The sequence below is a fragment of the Schistocerca americana genome, chromosome X, assembly GCF_021461395.2.
Source record: "Schistocerca americana isolate TAMUIC-IGC-003095 chromosome X, iqSchAmer2.1, whole genome shotgun sequence".
NCBI classification, from domain to species: Eukaryota; Metazoa; Arthropoda; class Insecta; order Orthoptera; family Acrididae; genus Schistocerca; species Schistocerca americana.
In genome coordinates, this window is record NC_060130.1 from 811,099,016 (window position 1) to 811,111,995 (window position 12,980).

The 12,980-nt window shown below is 42.5% G+C and overlaps 1 protein-coding gene across 1 annotated transcript in view; it reads right to left on the reverse strand.

Moving 5' to 3' along the window:
* Window positions 1–495: 495 nt before the first annotated feature.
* LOC124556332 (homeobox protein GBX-2-like) overlaps window positions 496–12,980 on the reverse strand; it is a 454,600-nt gene continuing 442,115 nt past the window's right edge. The window contains exon 4 of the mRNA XM_047130302.1: window positions 496–2,823. Coding sequence (XP_046986258.1) covers window positions 2,578–2,823 — 246 coding nt within the window. The 3' untranslated portion in view covers window positions 496–2,577. The remainder of the gene's footprint in view (window positions 2,824–12,980) is intronic.

Genomic DNA, 12,980 nt, shown 5'->3' on the forward strand with positions numbered 1-12,980 from the left:
CGTTGGAATGTGTTCTTTACCTTATAAAGTGGCTCAAAATCGAAATCCAATAATACAAAGGTAACTGAAGTGTGTTCGGATTGGAACTGTTGCTCTTCACATTCCACATTTTACATACTATTACAACAACAAGAACAAGTGAATGTGACTTTTCCAGAACCTGATGAGCCATAGAGCTATATGAGGTTTTGTGAGTTTGTACTGGCACGTGAAACTATCTTTGAGACAGAGTGCCTGGTCGTGAACTTCTGTTGTCAAGAATGAAGCGTATCTGGACAGCAGTACAAGGATTATCAGTGAATAAACTGCCAAATATTCATATATATGACATCAATTTCGTTTCGCGCCTGTTGTAAACAATTTTACAAAGTGAGGTGGCACAGAGGTTGTAATTGGCAGTAGTCAGTGTCATTCATGTAGCCCCGTGTTTTCCTAAAACACTGCAGGCGAACGCTGAAGCGACAGGTATAACACAAAAGCAGGTGGCCAATATCTCATCGCCTCTTTTCTGCAATTTGCTTGAAAACGAGCCAGCACTTCATTACCAGTTGCTGTAGTATTGTAGCTAAGGAAAGAAAGGGAAATAAAAACTCTTGTGCAATTGTTTTGCCTTGTTACTGGTGGCCTCTGTAGTAAGGAAATGAACAATGAGCAGTAGTGGCAGAAGTATGCTGCTCATTGTAACACACACCCAGAGGAAATTCGTTCAGATAAAAGTACATTTTGAGGTTCGTCTTTCAAGAAAAAATTTTCGTTTCTTCAACAGTAACATGGCTGATATCTTCTCCCATCCTTTTTAAAATCGACTAGGGCACTACCATTAAATCTTTCGTAAGGTATCTCTCAACGGAGAGAATACAAATTGGAATTAATCGCAATTTCTAACGGCGATGTGCGTGACATCTGCCAACTGTTGTGTAGTTCTGCGTAGGCTTCGGCACTGAACTTTGTAATGTTGATGAGCTGCATCAGAATACAGTGATGGATTTCGGAATACGAAAAATCGACCTCAGATACCGCAGCTTTGATAGCTACTATGGGGATTCTCGCTGTCGTAGAAAACAAGATTTTAATAGGACTTTTTCACTCTCTCCTTCTTTCCAATTATTTCCATATCAACTCTTTACTGAGATGTGAGGTACGTACAGTGATACATGCCAGCTAAGTTTTTCCGACAATCTTCATGAAGACAAAAGGAACGCATTATTTCATTATTTACGTGCCTCTGAAAATGACGCCACGTATCAGCATTTAATAGGATAGTTCCCAGTTCACTTTAAGGCAACAAATGTACAGGTGGCCCTAAACAATACCTTCATACCTATAAGGTTAATAAACATTAGTATTTCTCTGAAAGTAAATCAGTCATGTGCGATGAAAAGAAAATTCTTAGCTTCTTTGGCCTGAAGGAATTCAGATGTTTGATACATTTTCAATCACTGGATTCACTGTTACTCGTGAGGAGCTGTGGAACGCTTACAAACACTATGCATTAATTCTGGAACTGAGGTAGGAGATTATAAGAAGTTCCGTAACTGAAAGTACAGAATATCTTCCTGTGGTCACAATAGCAGGATGGTGTAGCATAGCGTACTGAACATAGTCCTGATTTAGGTCAATAATGTGGTGTGACTTTGTGTTTGATTCCAATTCACTATATTGGCCTTCGGAATGCGCTTTCTCAATAGGACAGTACGCATAATAGAGTCTTTGTGAACTAGATACTGTGTTTTGCGAGTAGTTTTAAAGTATATTGGATGCATCATTTCCACTCTGTCAAAGTTTCCTTGATGATTACTCGAGGTCCAGAATAATATAGTGAATCATTGGAATAAACTTCTTGTGTATACGTTTTCTGTATTTCAGATACATTACAGAGACTCTCACTTTAGCAGGACACTAAGTGATGAATACACATGCACATTCCCTATGATGAACGAAGTGGGAATAGCAGTCATCTTTCTGGTGAACAGTCTACACATGACGACTAGTGCTGGGCTGCTCTACCTTCGTGACAGGACTGATAGCACTTTCCGTTTTGTGTAACTGCAGGTGATAGGTCAACAGCAGAGCCTCAGCTGCAAACTGTGGGCTTTGCAGTCAGATGTGCTGTAGAATGGCTCACATAGTTTGTTGTGCTAATCCGAGTTCTGGTCGCACTCCACAATTTGGTTCATGTACACTACGATAGGAACCACAGTGCTGGTGGAACTGAGGTTGTGGTTGGCGCAGTAATGTGTGCAGTCCTGCTGAAGGTACTGGTAGCTCGCTACAATAAGAGACACAGGGAACAGAATGGTCATTACAGTAGTGTGACTCCCAGGTAATAGTGAGTGCTTTAGATGCCGTAGTGAGGTGCTGCATATGTGGTGGTGTGAAACAGTTGCTTCTGGCACCCTTACGCATGCCAGAATACCAGCGACAGTGGTGTGGCCCTCAAATGAAGGCGAAGTCTGTAGGTGGCGGAGTGGAGCACTGCAGATCCAACAGTGTGCACTGGGCGGCCCAGATGAGCAGCTGTTGGTCCTGGCGAATTTCGGCGAACCGGTGCATGTGGACAAGGCTGGCCACTGTCGTTCAGATGGCGGCCAGCCCTGGAGGTGGCGTGGCGGGTCTCGGTCGATGGTGTGGGGCGCGCAGCCCAGCACACTTCTCCAGCTGCTGGTGCTGGCTGCGCACAGCAAACCGGTTCACGTGGACCGGGATGGGCACCACGATCTTGGGTGCTGGACCCGCTCCGGTGGTGCGTGATCCGGCACCAGACGTCAGGCCCGCCTTCACGCGCTTCCACTTGGCCCGCCTGTTTTGGAACCAGATCTTCACCTGCACACACAACCACCATGAGGCATCAGATAATCTGTAATGGTTTCAGTCAGCACACATAGACAGTGGGAGATATAAGAAATGATTTTTCAATGTGTACAAAAACATCGCCAAAAGAAAATACAGATAATTTTAAGGTAAAAATTCCTGTGCCTTTTCTCTATTTTTTTTTTTTTTTTTTTGCATCATATCTACATCTAAATCTACATCTATACTCCGCGAGCCACCTTACGGTGTGTGGCGGAGGGTACTTATTGTACCACTATCTGATCCCCCCTTCCCTGTTCCATTCACGAATTGTGCGTGGGAAGAACGACTGCTTGTAAGTCTCCGTATTTGCTCTAATTTCTCGGATCTTTTCGTTGTGATCATTACGCGAGATATATGTGGGCGGTAGTAATATGTTGCCCATCTCTTCCCGGAATGTGCTCTCTCGTAATTTCGATAATAAACCTCTCCGTATTGCGTAACGCCTTTCTTGAAGTGTCCGCCACTGGAGCTTGTTCAGCATCTCCGTAACGCTCTCGCGCTGACTAAATGTCCCCATGACGAATCGCGCTGCTTTTCGCTGGATCATGTCTATCTCTTCTATTAATCCAACCTGGTAAGGGTCCCATACTGATGAGCAATATTCAAGAATCGGACGAACAAGCGTTTTGTAAGCTACTTCTTTCGTCGATGAGTCACATTTTCTTAGAATTCTTCCTATGAATCTCAACCTGGCGCCTGCTTTTCCCACTATTTGTTTTATGTCATCATTCCACTTCAGATCGCTCCGGATAGTAACTCCTAAGTATTTTACGGTCGTTACCGCTTCCAATGATTTACCACCTATGGCATAATCGTACTGGAATGGATTTCTGCCCCTATGTATGCGCATTATATTACATTTATCTACGTTTAGGGAAAGCTGCCAGCTGTCGCACCATGCATTAATCCTCTGCAGGTCCTCCTGGAGTACGTACGAGTCTTCTGATGTTGCTACTTTCTTGTAGACAATCGTGTCATCTGCAAATAGCCTCACGGAGCTACCGATGTTGTCAACTAAGTCATTTATGTATATTGTAAACAATAAATGTCCTATCACGCTTCCCTGCGGTACTCCCGAAATTACCTCTACATCTGCAGATTTTGAACCGTTAAGAATGACATGTTGTGTTCTTTCTTCTAGGAAATCCTGAATCCAATCACAAACCTGGTCCGATATTCCGTAAGCTCGTATTTTTTTCACTAAACGTAAGTGCGGAACCGTATCAAATGCCTTCCTGAAGTCCAGGAATACGGCATCAATCTGCTCGCCAGTGTCTACGGCACTGTGAATTTCTTGGGCAAATAGGGCGAGCTGAGTTTCACAGGATCTCTGTTTGCGGAATCCATGTTGGTTATGATGAAGGAGATTTGTATTATCTAAGAACGTCATAATACGAGAACACAAAACATGTTCCATTATTCTACAACAGATTGACGTAAGCGAAATAGGCCTATAATTATTCGCATCTGATTTATGACCCTTCTTGAAAATGTGAACGACCTGCGCTTTCTTCCAGTCGCTAGGTACTTTACGTTCTTCCAGCGATCTACGATAAATTGCTGATAGAAAGGGGGCAAGTTCTTTAGCATAATCACTGTAGAATCTTAAGGGTATCTCGTCTGGTCCGGATGCTTTTCCGCTACTAAGTGATAGCAGTTGTTTTTCAATTCCGATATCGTTTATTTCAATATTTTCCATTTTGGCGTCCGTGCGACGGCTGAAGTCAGGGACCGTGTTACGATTTTCCGCAGTGAAACAGTTTCGGAACACTGAATTCAGTATTTCTGCCTTTCTTCGGTCGTCCTCTGTTTCGGTGCCATCGTGGTCAACGAGTGACTGAATAGGGGATTTAGATCCGCTTACCGATTTTACATATGACCAAAACTTTTTAGGGTTCTTGTTTAGATTGTTTGCCAATGTTTTATGTTCGAATTCGTTGAATGCTTCTCTCATTGCTCTCTTTACGCTCTTTTTCGCTTCGTTCAGCTTTTCCTTATCAGCTATGATTCGACTACTCTTAAACCTATGATGAAGCTTTCTTTGTTTCCGTAGTACCTTTCGTACATGATTGTTATACCACGGTGGATCTTTCCCCTCGCTTTGGACCTTAGTCGGTACGAACTTATCTAAGGCGTACTGGACGATGTTTCTGAATTTTTTCCATTTTTGTTCCACATCCTCTTCCTCAGAAATGAACGTTTGATGGTGGTCACTCAGATATTCTGCGATTTGTGCCCTATCACTCTTGTTAAGCAAATATATTTTCCTTCCTTTCTTGGCATTTCTTATTACACTTGTAGTCATTGATGCAACCACTGACTTATGATCACTGATACCCTCTTCTACATTCACGGAGTCGAAAAGTTCCGGTCTATTTGTTGCTATGAGGTCTAAAACGTTAGCTTCACGAGTTGGTTCTCTAACTATCTGCTCGAAGTAATTCTCGGACAAGGCAGTCAGGATAATGTCACAAGAGTCTCTGTCCCTGGCTCCAGTTCTGATTGTGTGACTATCCCATTCTATACCTGGTAGATTGAAGTCTCCCCCTATTACAATAGTATGATCACGAAACTTCTTCACGACGTTCTGCAGGTTCTCTCTGAGGCGCTCAACTACTACGGTTGCTGATGCAGGTGGTCTATAGAAGCATCCGACTATCATATCTGACCCACCTTTGATACTTAACTTAACCCAGATTATTTCACATTCGCATTCGCTAATAACTTCACTGGATATTATTGAATTCTTTACTGCTATAAATACTCCTCCACCATTGGCGTTTATCCTATCCTTGCGGTATATATTCCATTCTGTGTCTAGGATTTCGTTACTGTTCACTTCCGGCTTTAACCAACTTTCCGTTCCTAATACTATATGCGCACTATTTCCTTCAATAAGAGATACTAATTCAGGAACCTTGCCCTGGATACTCCTGCAGTTTACCAATATTACGTTAACTTTTCCTGTTTTTGGTCTCTGAGTACGGACGTTCTTTATCAACGATGATAATGTCCTCTCTGGTAAGCCGTCAGGTATTTTATCGTTTCGCCCAAGGGGGGGTCCCTCTAACCTAAAAAACCCCCGTGTGCACGCCACACGTACTCTGCTACCCTAGTAGCTGCTTCCGGTGTGTAGTGCACGCCTGACCTGTCTAGGGGGGCCCTACAGTTCTCCACCCAATAACGGAGGTCGATGAATTTGCAACCATTATAGTCGCAGAGTCGTCTGAGCCTCTGGTTTAGACCCTCCACACGGCTCCAAACCAGAGGACCGCGATCGACTCTGGGCACTATGCTGCAGATATTAAGCTCAGCTTGCACTCCGCGTGCGATGCTGGTTGTCTTCACCAAATCAGCCAGCCGCCGGAAGGAACCAAGGATGGCCTCAGAACCCAAGCGGCAGGCGTCATTCGTTCCGACATGTGCTACTATCTGCAGCCGGTCACACCCAGTGCGTTCAATAGCTGCCGGAAGGGCCTCCTCCACATTACGGACGAGACCCCCCGGCAAGCACACCGAGTGCACACTGGCATTCTTCCCCGACCTACCCGCTATTTTCCTAAGGGGCTCCATAACCCGCCTAACGTTGGAGCTCCCTATAACTAATAGGCCCGCCCTCTGTGACTGTCGGGACCTTGCCGGAGAATCGGCCACTGGCCCAACAGGCGAGGCATCCTGTGGTGGCTCGGAAACGATGTCATTACCACTAGGAAGCACCCCGTACCTGTTGGAAAGGGGTAAGGCAGCTGCCACGCGGCCAGATCCCACCTTCGCCTTTCGGCCAGGCACGCGCGAGCCCACCACTGTCCGCCATTCACCCTGGAGTGATGGCTGACCGGTAAGATGCTCACTGCCGGAAGACGCAGCGACATCAGGGGTTCCATGTGATTCCAAGGCCACCGATGTAGGCATAGGTCTCACCACAGTTGCCCCAACGCCACTACGAGCCGACGCCTGCGCCTCGAGCTCGATGAGCCTAACAGACAAAGCCTCCACCTGCCCCCGAAGAGTGGCCAATTCTCCTTGCGTCCGCTCACAACAACCACAGTCCCTACACATGACTATGTTTACCCTACTCTATACGGTGACAAATTCCCAAGATAATCTTCTGATGAGCTACTCTGATAATCAAGAAACACTCACTGAAATACGAGACGCGAAAACTACGCTAGGTTTTCCCAGAAAAACTATTTAAAAGCTAAGCGCAGCAAATAAGTACAAAAACGCTTTATACAAACAGTACTCGCTGCTGCTGGTGCTCTCGCTCTGGCTGTCACAAGACAACTGCTGATTCAAGTGACTAGTGGCTAACGGCTGCGAAACAAACAAAAGACGGTTTTAGGGCGCTTTCTGTTCTAAACGATCAAGAAAACACTAAGAAATCTAACGCGAAAACTACGTAAAGTTTTATCAAGAACTGTTAGTTACTATGCAGAGCAGATAAACACAAATAGAATCCCTTCCTTAGTGGAAGGTCGTAAACAAAATGCAAAATAAACGCTTTATACAAACAGTACTCGCTGCTGCTGGTGCTCTCGCTCTGGCTGTCACAAGACAACTGCTGATTCAAGTGACTAGTGGCTAACGGCCGCGAAACAAACAAAAGACGGTTTTAGGGCGCTTTCTGTTCTAAACGATCAAGAAAACACTAAGAAATCTAACACGAAAACTACGTAAAGTTTTATCAAGAACTGTTAGTTACTATGCAGAGCAGATAAACACAAATAGAATCCCTTCCTTAGTGGAAGGTCGTAAACAAAATGCAAAATAAACGCTTTATACAAACAGTACTCGCTGCTGCTGGTGCTCTCGCTCTGGCTGTCACAAGACAACTGCTGATTCAAGTGACTAGTGGCTAACGGCCGCGAAACAAACAAAAGACGGTTTTAGGGCGCTTTCTGTTCTAAACGATCAAGAAAACACTAAGAAATCTAACACGAAAACTACGTAAAGTTTTATCAAGAACTGTTAGTTATTATGCAGAGCAGATAAACACAAATAGAATCCCTTCCTTAGTGGAAGGTCGTAAACAAAATGCAAAATAAACGCTTTATACAAACAGTACTCGCTGCTGCTGGTGCTCTCGCTCTGGCTGTCACAAGAGTTACTGTGGATGCTAGCGCTACTTTTCGGTAGCTAAGGGGAAGGGAGCTGCTTTCAGCCTGGGGATGACGCTATGCTGATTCCCCAATTCTCTCCTAAATGGGTAGTGTTTTAAGTATACTAGAAAGCTTCAGGGCAAGTAATTTGCCCATTATCAAGTAATGTTTTGTAGCACCTGGTTGGAATACACTTCTTAAGATACTGGCAAAAAGAAGCAGCCTTTAGAGAAGATCTAGTATCATGAGTAGGAAAAGGCCAATGTTAAAAGCAGTTTTACGCGGTATTAGTGTGACGTCTCCTGTGGAGAACAATTTTTTTGTCTAGTATGCTTACTTTGAAGCCGTGTCTTTAAAGTCTTTCCTCTTCATTATGTTTCAAGACACCACGATATAAAACAATTGAATCGTTGGGTAAGAAAGAGTTATCTTCCGCTTTTACCAAAACGAAGACATCACTTACAGTGACACCCGCCTCGATATTGCTCGACCGTCAATTACCGTTTTAGTCGGCATATCTGTGTTTTGATACGGTCTGCAGTGAACTTATTTCAAAATTAGCATATTGTTCTACTGACACTTCTAACACCACAGAATTTTAATCATATGAGATAGAAATACACTCTAGCAGCATTTTGCTTGATTAAGCTTAATTTTGTTTACTACATAAGGGTCTCACGCATTACATTCTACGAAAGCGTAATGACAAAAACACAAAGAACTCGTTGTTGGTTCAAAAATTGCATGAGACATTGCCAAACTAAGCCCAAGTGAAAAAAGTACTGTAAGTTCAATCATGAAACAGTTCTGGGAAACTGATTCAAAAAGACTCACTAGCATTAATATAAAACTTAGTGATAACAAAGTCCTTGTTGTTAATGCAGGTAAAAGCAATACTGCAGTAGTTATGTATGAAGTAGGTTATATCAAGAAAACCTTACAATTATTTCTTCAAAACAACATTTAAGAACTGGAGATTCATCCCACACCCAAATATCAAGCTCAGCATAGGAAATGAAGTACAAATGCCTACTACTTTTTATCAGATGCCGATGTTCAACGTTGCTTAATCACTAACCCTGTACCTGATAAGCTAAGATCTTAGCCAAAGATTCATAAATGTCAGTGCCCAATAAGTCCAATTATTAATTCAAGGAGCATCCCAGCTTATTACTCCTCTAAGAAGCTTAAATATTTCCTTAGTAACTTTTACACATTTGAAGAAAACTTCTCTATTGGAAAGCCCCAACAATTTATTAATGATAGAAGCGATGCACACATACCAGACAGTGCCAGATTTGCATCCCTGGACATTGTAAACGTTAGAAAAATATAACTGACCGTGAAAGTATTTAAATAATTAAATGCTATTGCATAAAAAACAAACAGCTTTGCAAGGCAGAGATACACTAAGTCATAGAGACGTTAAAATTAATTGTAGCACATAACTACTTTTATTCAACAACAAAACCTACATGCAGGCAAATGGCATAGTAATGAAAAGAAGTCTTGCAGGCCTTTTAGCCATTATTTTTAGTAACCTTCTGGAAAATAAATTTTTCAGGGCCTATACGCATTTAACTGGCAAACTGATTTATTACAAAAGGTACGTTGATGATACTATCATCTTGGTCAATCGTGCAGTAGATGAAATAGAATCATTTCCAAATGCCATGAGTAACATGCACCACAATATCAAATTCACTTTTGAGCATCAGACAGAAAAAGTGTATCAATTTTCTTAATCTTAGAATAAAAAAAGTTGAATCAAAAGCTTGCATTTGAAATTCCTAGAAAACTAATCACCACAGATGAAATTCTTCATCCCATCAAATTCAGCACAAAATGATATACTTCAGATTCATGTTGAACAATACGAATATAATTCCCTTCAGTTCATCTGTGAAGGTGAAATAATCGACATTATTAAAACTGTAGCCAAAAATAATGTCTATAAGCCACAATTAATTGGTTGTCTGTACAATAAAATTAATGATGGTAAATCATCTTTAGTAAATTCACAACCAGCAGCAGGAAAGGAACTATTTGCATGCATTCCCTTCCTAGGCACAATATTATACCAAATTTCCAATCTTTTTCCAAAAGACAGGAGTACAAATAAGTTCCCACACTAAAAAACATGTGCAACAAAACATTATCCACAGCACCAAAACCACGACCTTAGGCGTGACAGTCTCCCAAGCTTTTATGTTGGACAGATGGGCAGGAGTTTCTGTATAACATATCATGAACACATGGATGTTTTTAGACTAAAAAATTTAAATAAATCTGTAATAGGCATTCACATGAATCAGTATGGACACTCTGTCTCTTCATTAATGATAATATAGAGATATTACATGGCACTAACAAAGGCAAGAAAATGGACCCTCAGGGCAACTAGTAATATGTATACACACACTTTTAGCTCACCTCAGCACGTTCTACATGAGCAGCTCGAACTAGCCAATAAACTTTTTCCGAGTTTCCTTTTACTGTTCACAATAATCAATCAGAATTTGCACCCCTAACAGTCACACCACTGCAGTTTAAGATATCAGTATGTAACTGTCCACACAACAAAAAAAAGTTTTGCACCACCCAGGTTCCCAGAAATTTTGAAGATAGACGTTTTCTGTGGACATTGTATCACAGACACAGTCGCTTTGTCTGTTCAGAGATGTCACTAAACCCGCCCAAAGATGTAAACAACCATGTATGAGCAGCGCCTATTAGACGGAAAGGGTTCGATAGTCGATCAGTTCCAGTCATTCCAACAGGCGGGAGGTAAATGGCTCGTGTTGTCTGTAGTTCAGCCATTCCTAGATAGTCAATACAGCGGTTCTATCGCGTCCGCATTGTTACTTTGTGCCAGGAAGCGCTCTCAACAAAGGAAGTTCAAGTGTTCAAATGTGTGTGAAATCTTATGGGATTTAACTGCTAAGGCCATCAGTCCCTAAGCTTACACACTACTTAACCTAAATTATCCTAAGGACAAACACACACACACACGCCCGAGGGAGGACTCGAACCTCCGCCGGGACCAGCCGCACAGTCCATGACTGCAGCGCTCCAGACCGCTAGGCTAATCCCCGCGGGCAACAAGGGAAGTGTCCAGGAATCACTGAGTGAACCAAAAGGATGTTGTTCGGGCATGGAGAAGACACAGAGAGACAGAAACTGTCGATGACATGCCTCGCTCAGGCCGCCCAAGGGCTACTACTGCAGTGGATGACCGCTACCTACGGATTATGGCTCGGAGGAACCCTGACAGCAACGCCACCATGTTGAATAAAGCTTTTCGTGCAGCCACAGGACGTCGTGTTACGACTCAAACTGTCTATAATAAGCTGCATGATGCGCAACTTCACTCCCAACGTTCATGGCGACGTCCATCTTTGCAACCACGACACCATGCAGCGCGGTGCAGATGGGCCCAACAACATGCCGAATGGACCGCTCAGGATTGGCATCACGTTCTCTTCACCGAGTAGTGTCGCATAAGCCTTCAACCAAACAATCGTCGGAGACATGTTTGGATGCAATCCGGTCAGGTTGATCGCCTTAGACAAACTGTCCAGTGAGTGCAGCAAGTGGAGGCTCGCTGCTGTTTTGGGGTGACATTATGGGGGGGCCGACGTACACCGCTGGTGGTCATTGAAGGCGCTGTAACGACTGTTCGATACGTGAATGCCATCCTCCGACCGATAATGAACCCATATCGGCAGTATATTGTCGAGGCATTCGTCTTCATGGACGACAATTAACGCCCACATCGTGCACATCTTGTGAATGACTTCCTTCAGGATAATGACATCACTCGACTAGAGTGGCCGGCATGTTCTCCAGACATGAACTCTATTGAATATGCCTGAGATAGATTGAAAAGGGCTATTTATGGACGACGTGACCGACGAGCGAGTCTGAGGGAGATACGCCGAATCGCCGTTGAGGAGTGGGACAATCTGGACCTTGATGAACTTGTGGATAGTATACCACGACGAATACAGGTCTGCATCACTGTAAGAGGATATGCTACTGGCTATTAGAGGTACCGGTGTGTACAGCAATCTGGGCCACCACCTCTGAAAATCTCGCTATATGGTGGTACAACATGCAAAGTGTGGTTTTCATGAGCAATAAAAATGGCAGAAATGATGTTTATGTTGATCTCTATTCCAATTTTCTGTACAGGTTCTGGAACTCTCGGAACCGAGGTGATGCAAAACTTTTTTTGATGTGTGTATAAATATAAACTACGATGATGAACAAATGTGTTGTTCTCATCCCGCCATCCCAAATTGTAATTTTGTATTTTTTGCAACTCACTTATAAACTGTGATAATCGAATAACTGTATATACAAATGTGTGGAAATATATACCTACTTCATAATATGCAATCAGTAATTAGTCAGTAATTTCCACTGAGAAAAAACCCTACTAAAACAAATTGTCCTATAATAATAAGTTTACTCTTAGAATACATACATTTTCTTATCATTAACATGTTTCATGTTGTACATGAGATTTGCTCAGTTTACATCCTTGTTCAATATTTAACGAATGAAATCTTTGTATCCTTGCTTAATGATAAACTTTGTAATGTAAACAAAAGAATCAAATGTATAGAACTTGTGTGGTGCCCAACATGCATTTTAATAATATTATGAAGTGAGCCACAGTAATTTGTTTACAATATGTATGGTGTGTGGAATTCAACTACATATACAGCGAACTAGAAAACCATATGGTGCACAACTAAACAATTCGACATCTACTGGAATTTATGTAAGTGAACACAACAATGTTGCATCATATATAAATAAATAAAATCACTTTAACATATTTTTATTAATGAAACAACTTATAAAGTGGCGCTAACTACTCACATATTCTTGTACAGTTTTGAGCAGATGACATCCTGTTGGTCAGAAAATCTGTGTAACGAGAAGTATTAGCCACCTCAAGATGGGCATGCGTGGTAGGCTGACACTGCTTATGTTACTAAAATAAAACATTTAAAAAGT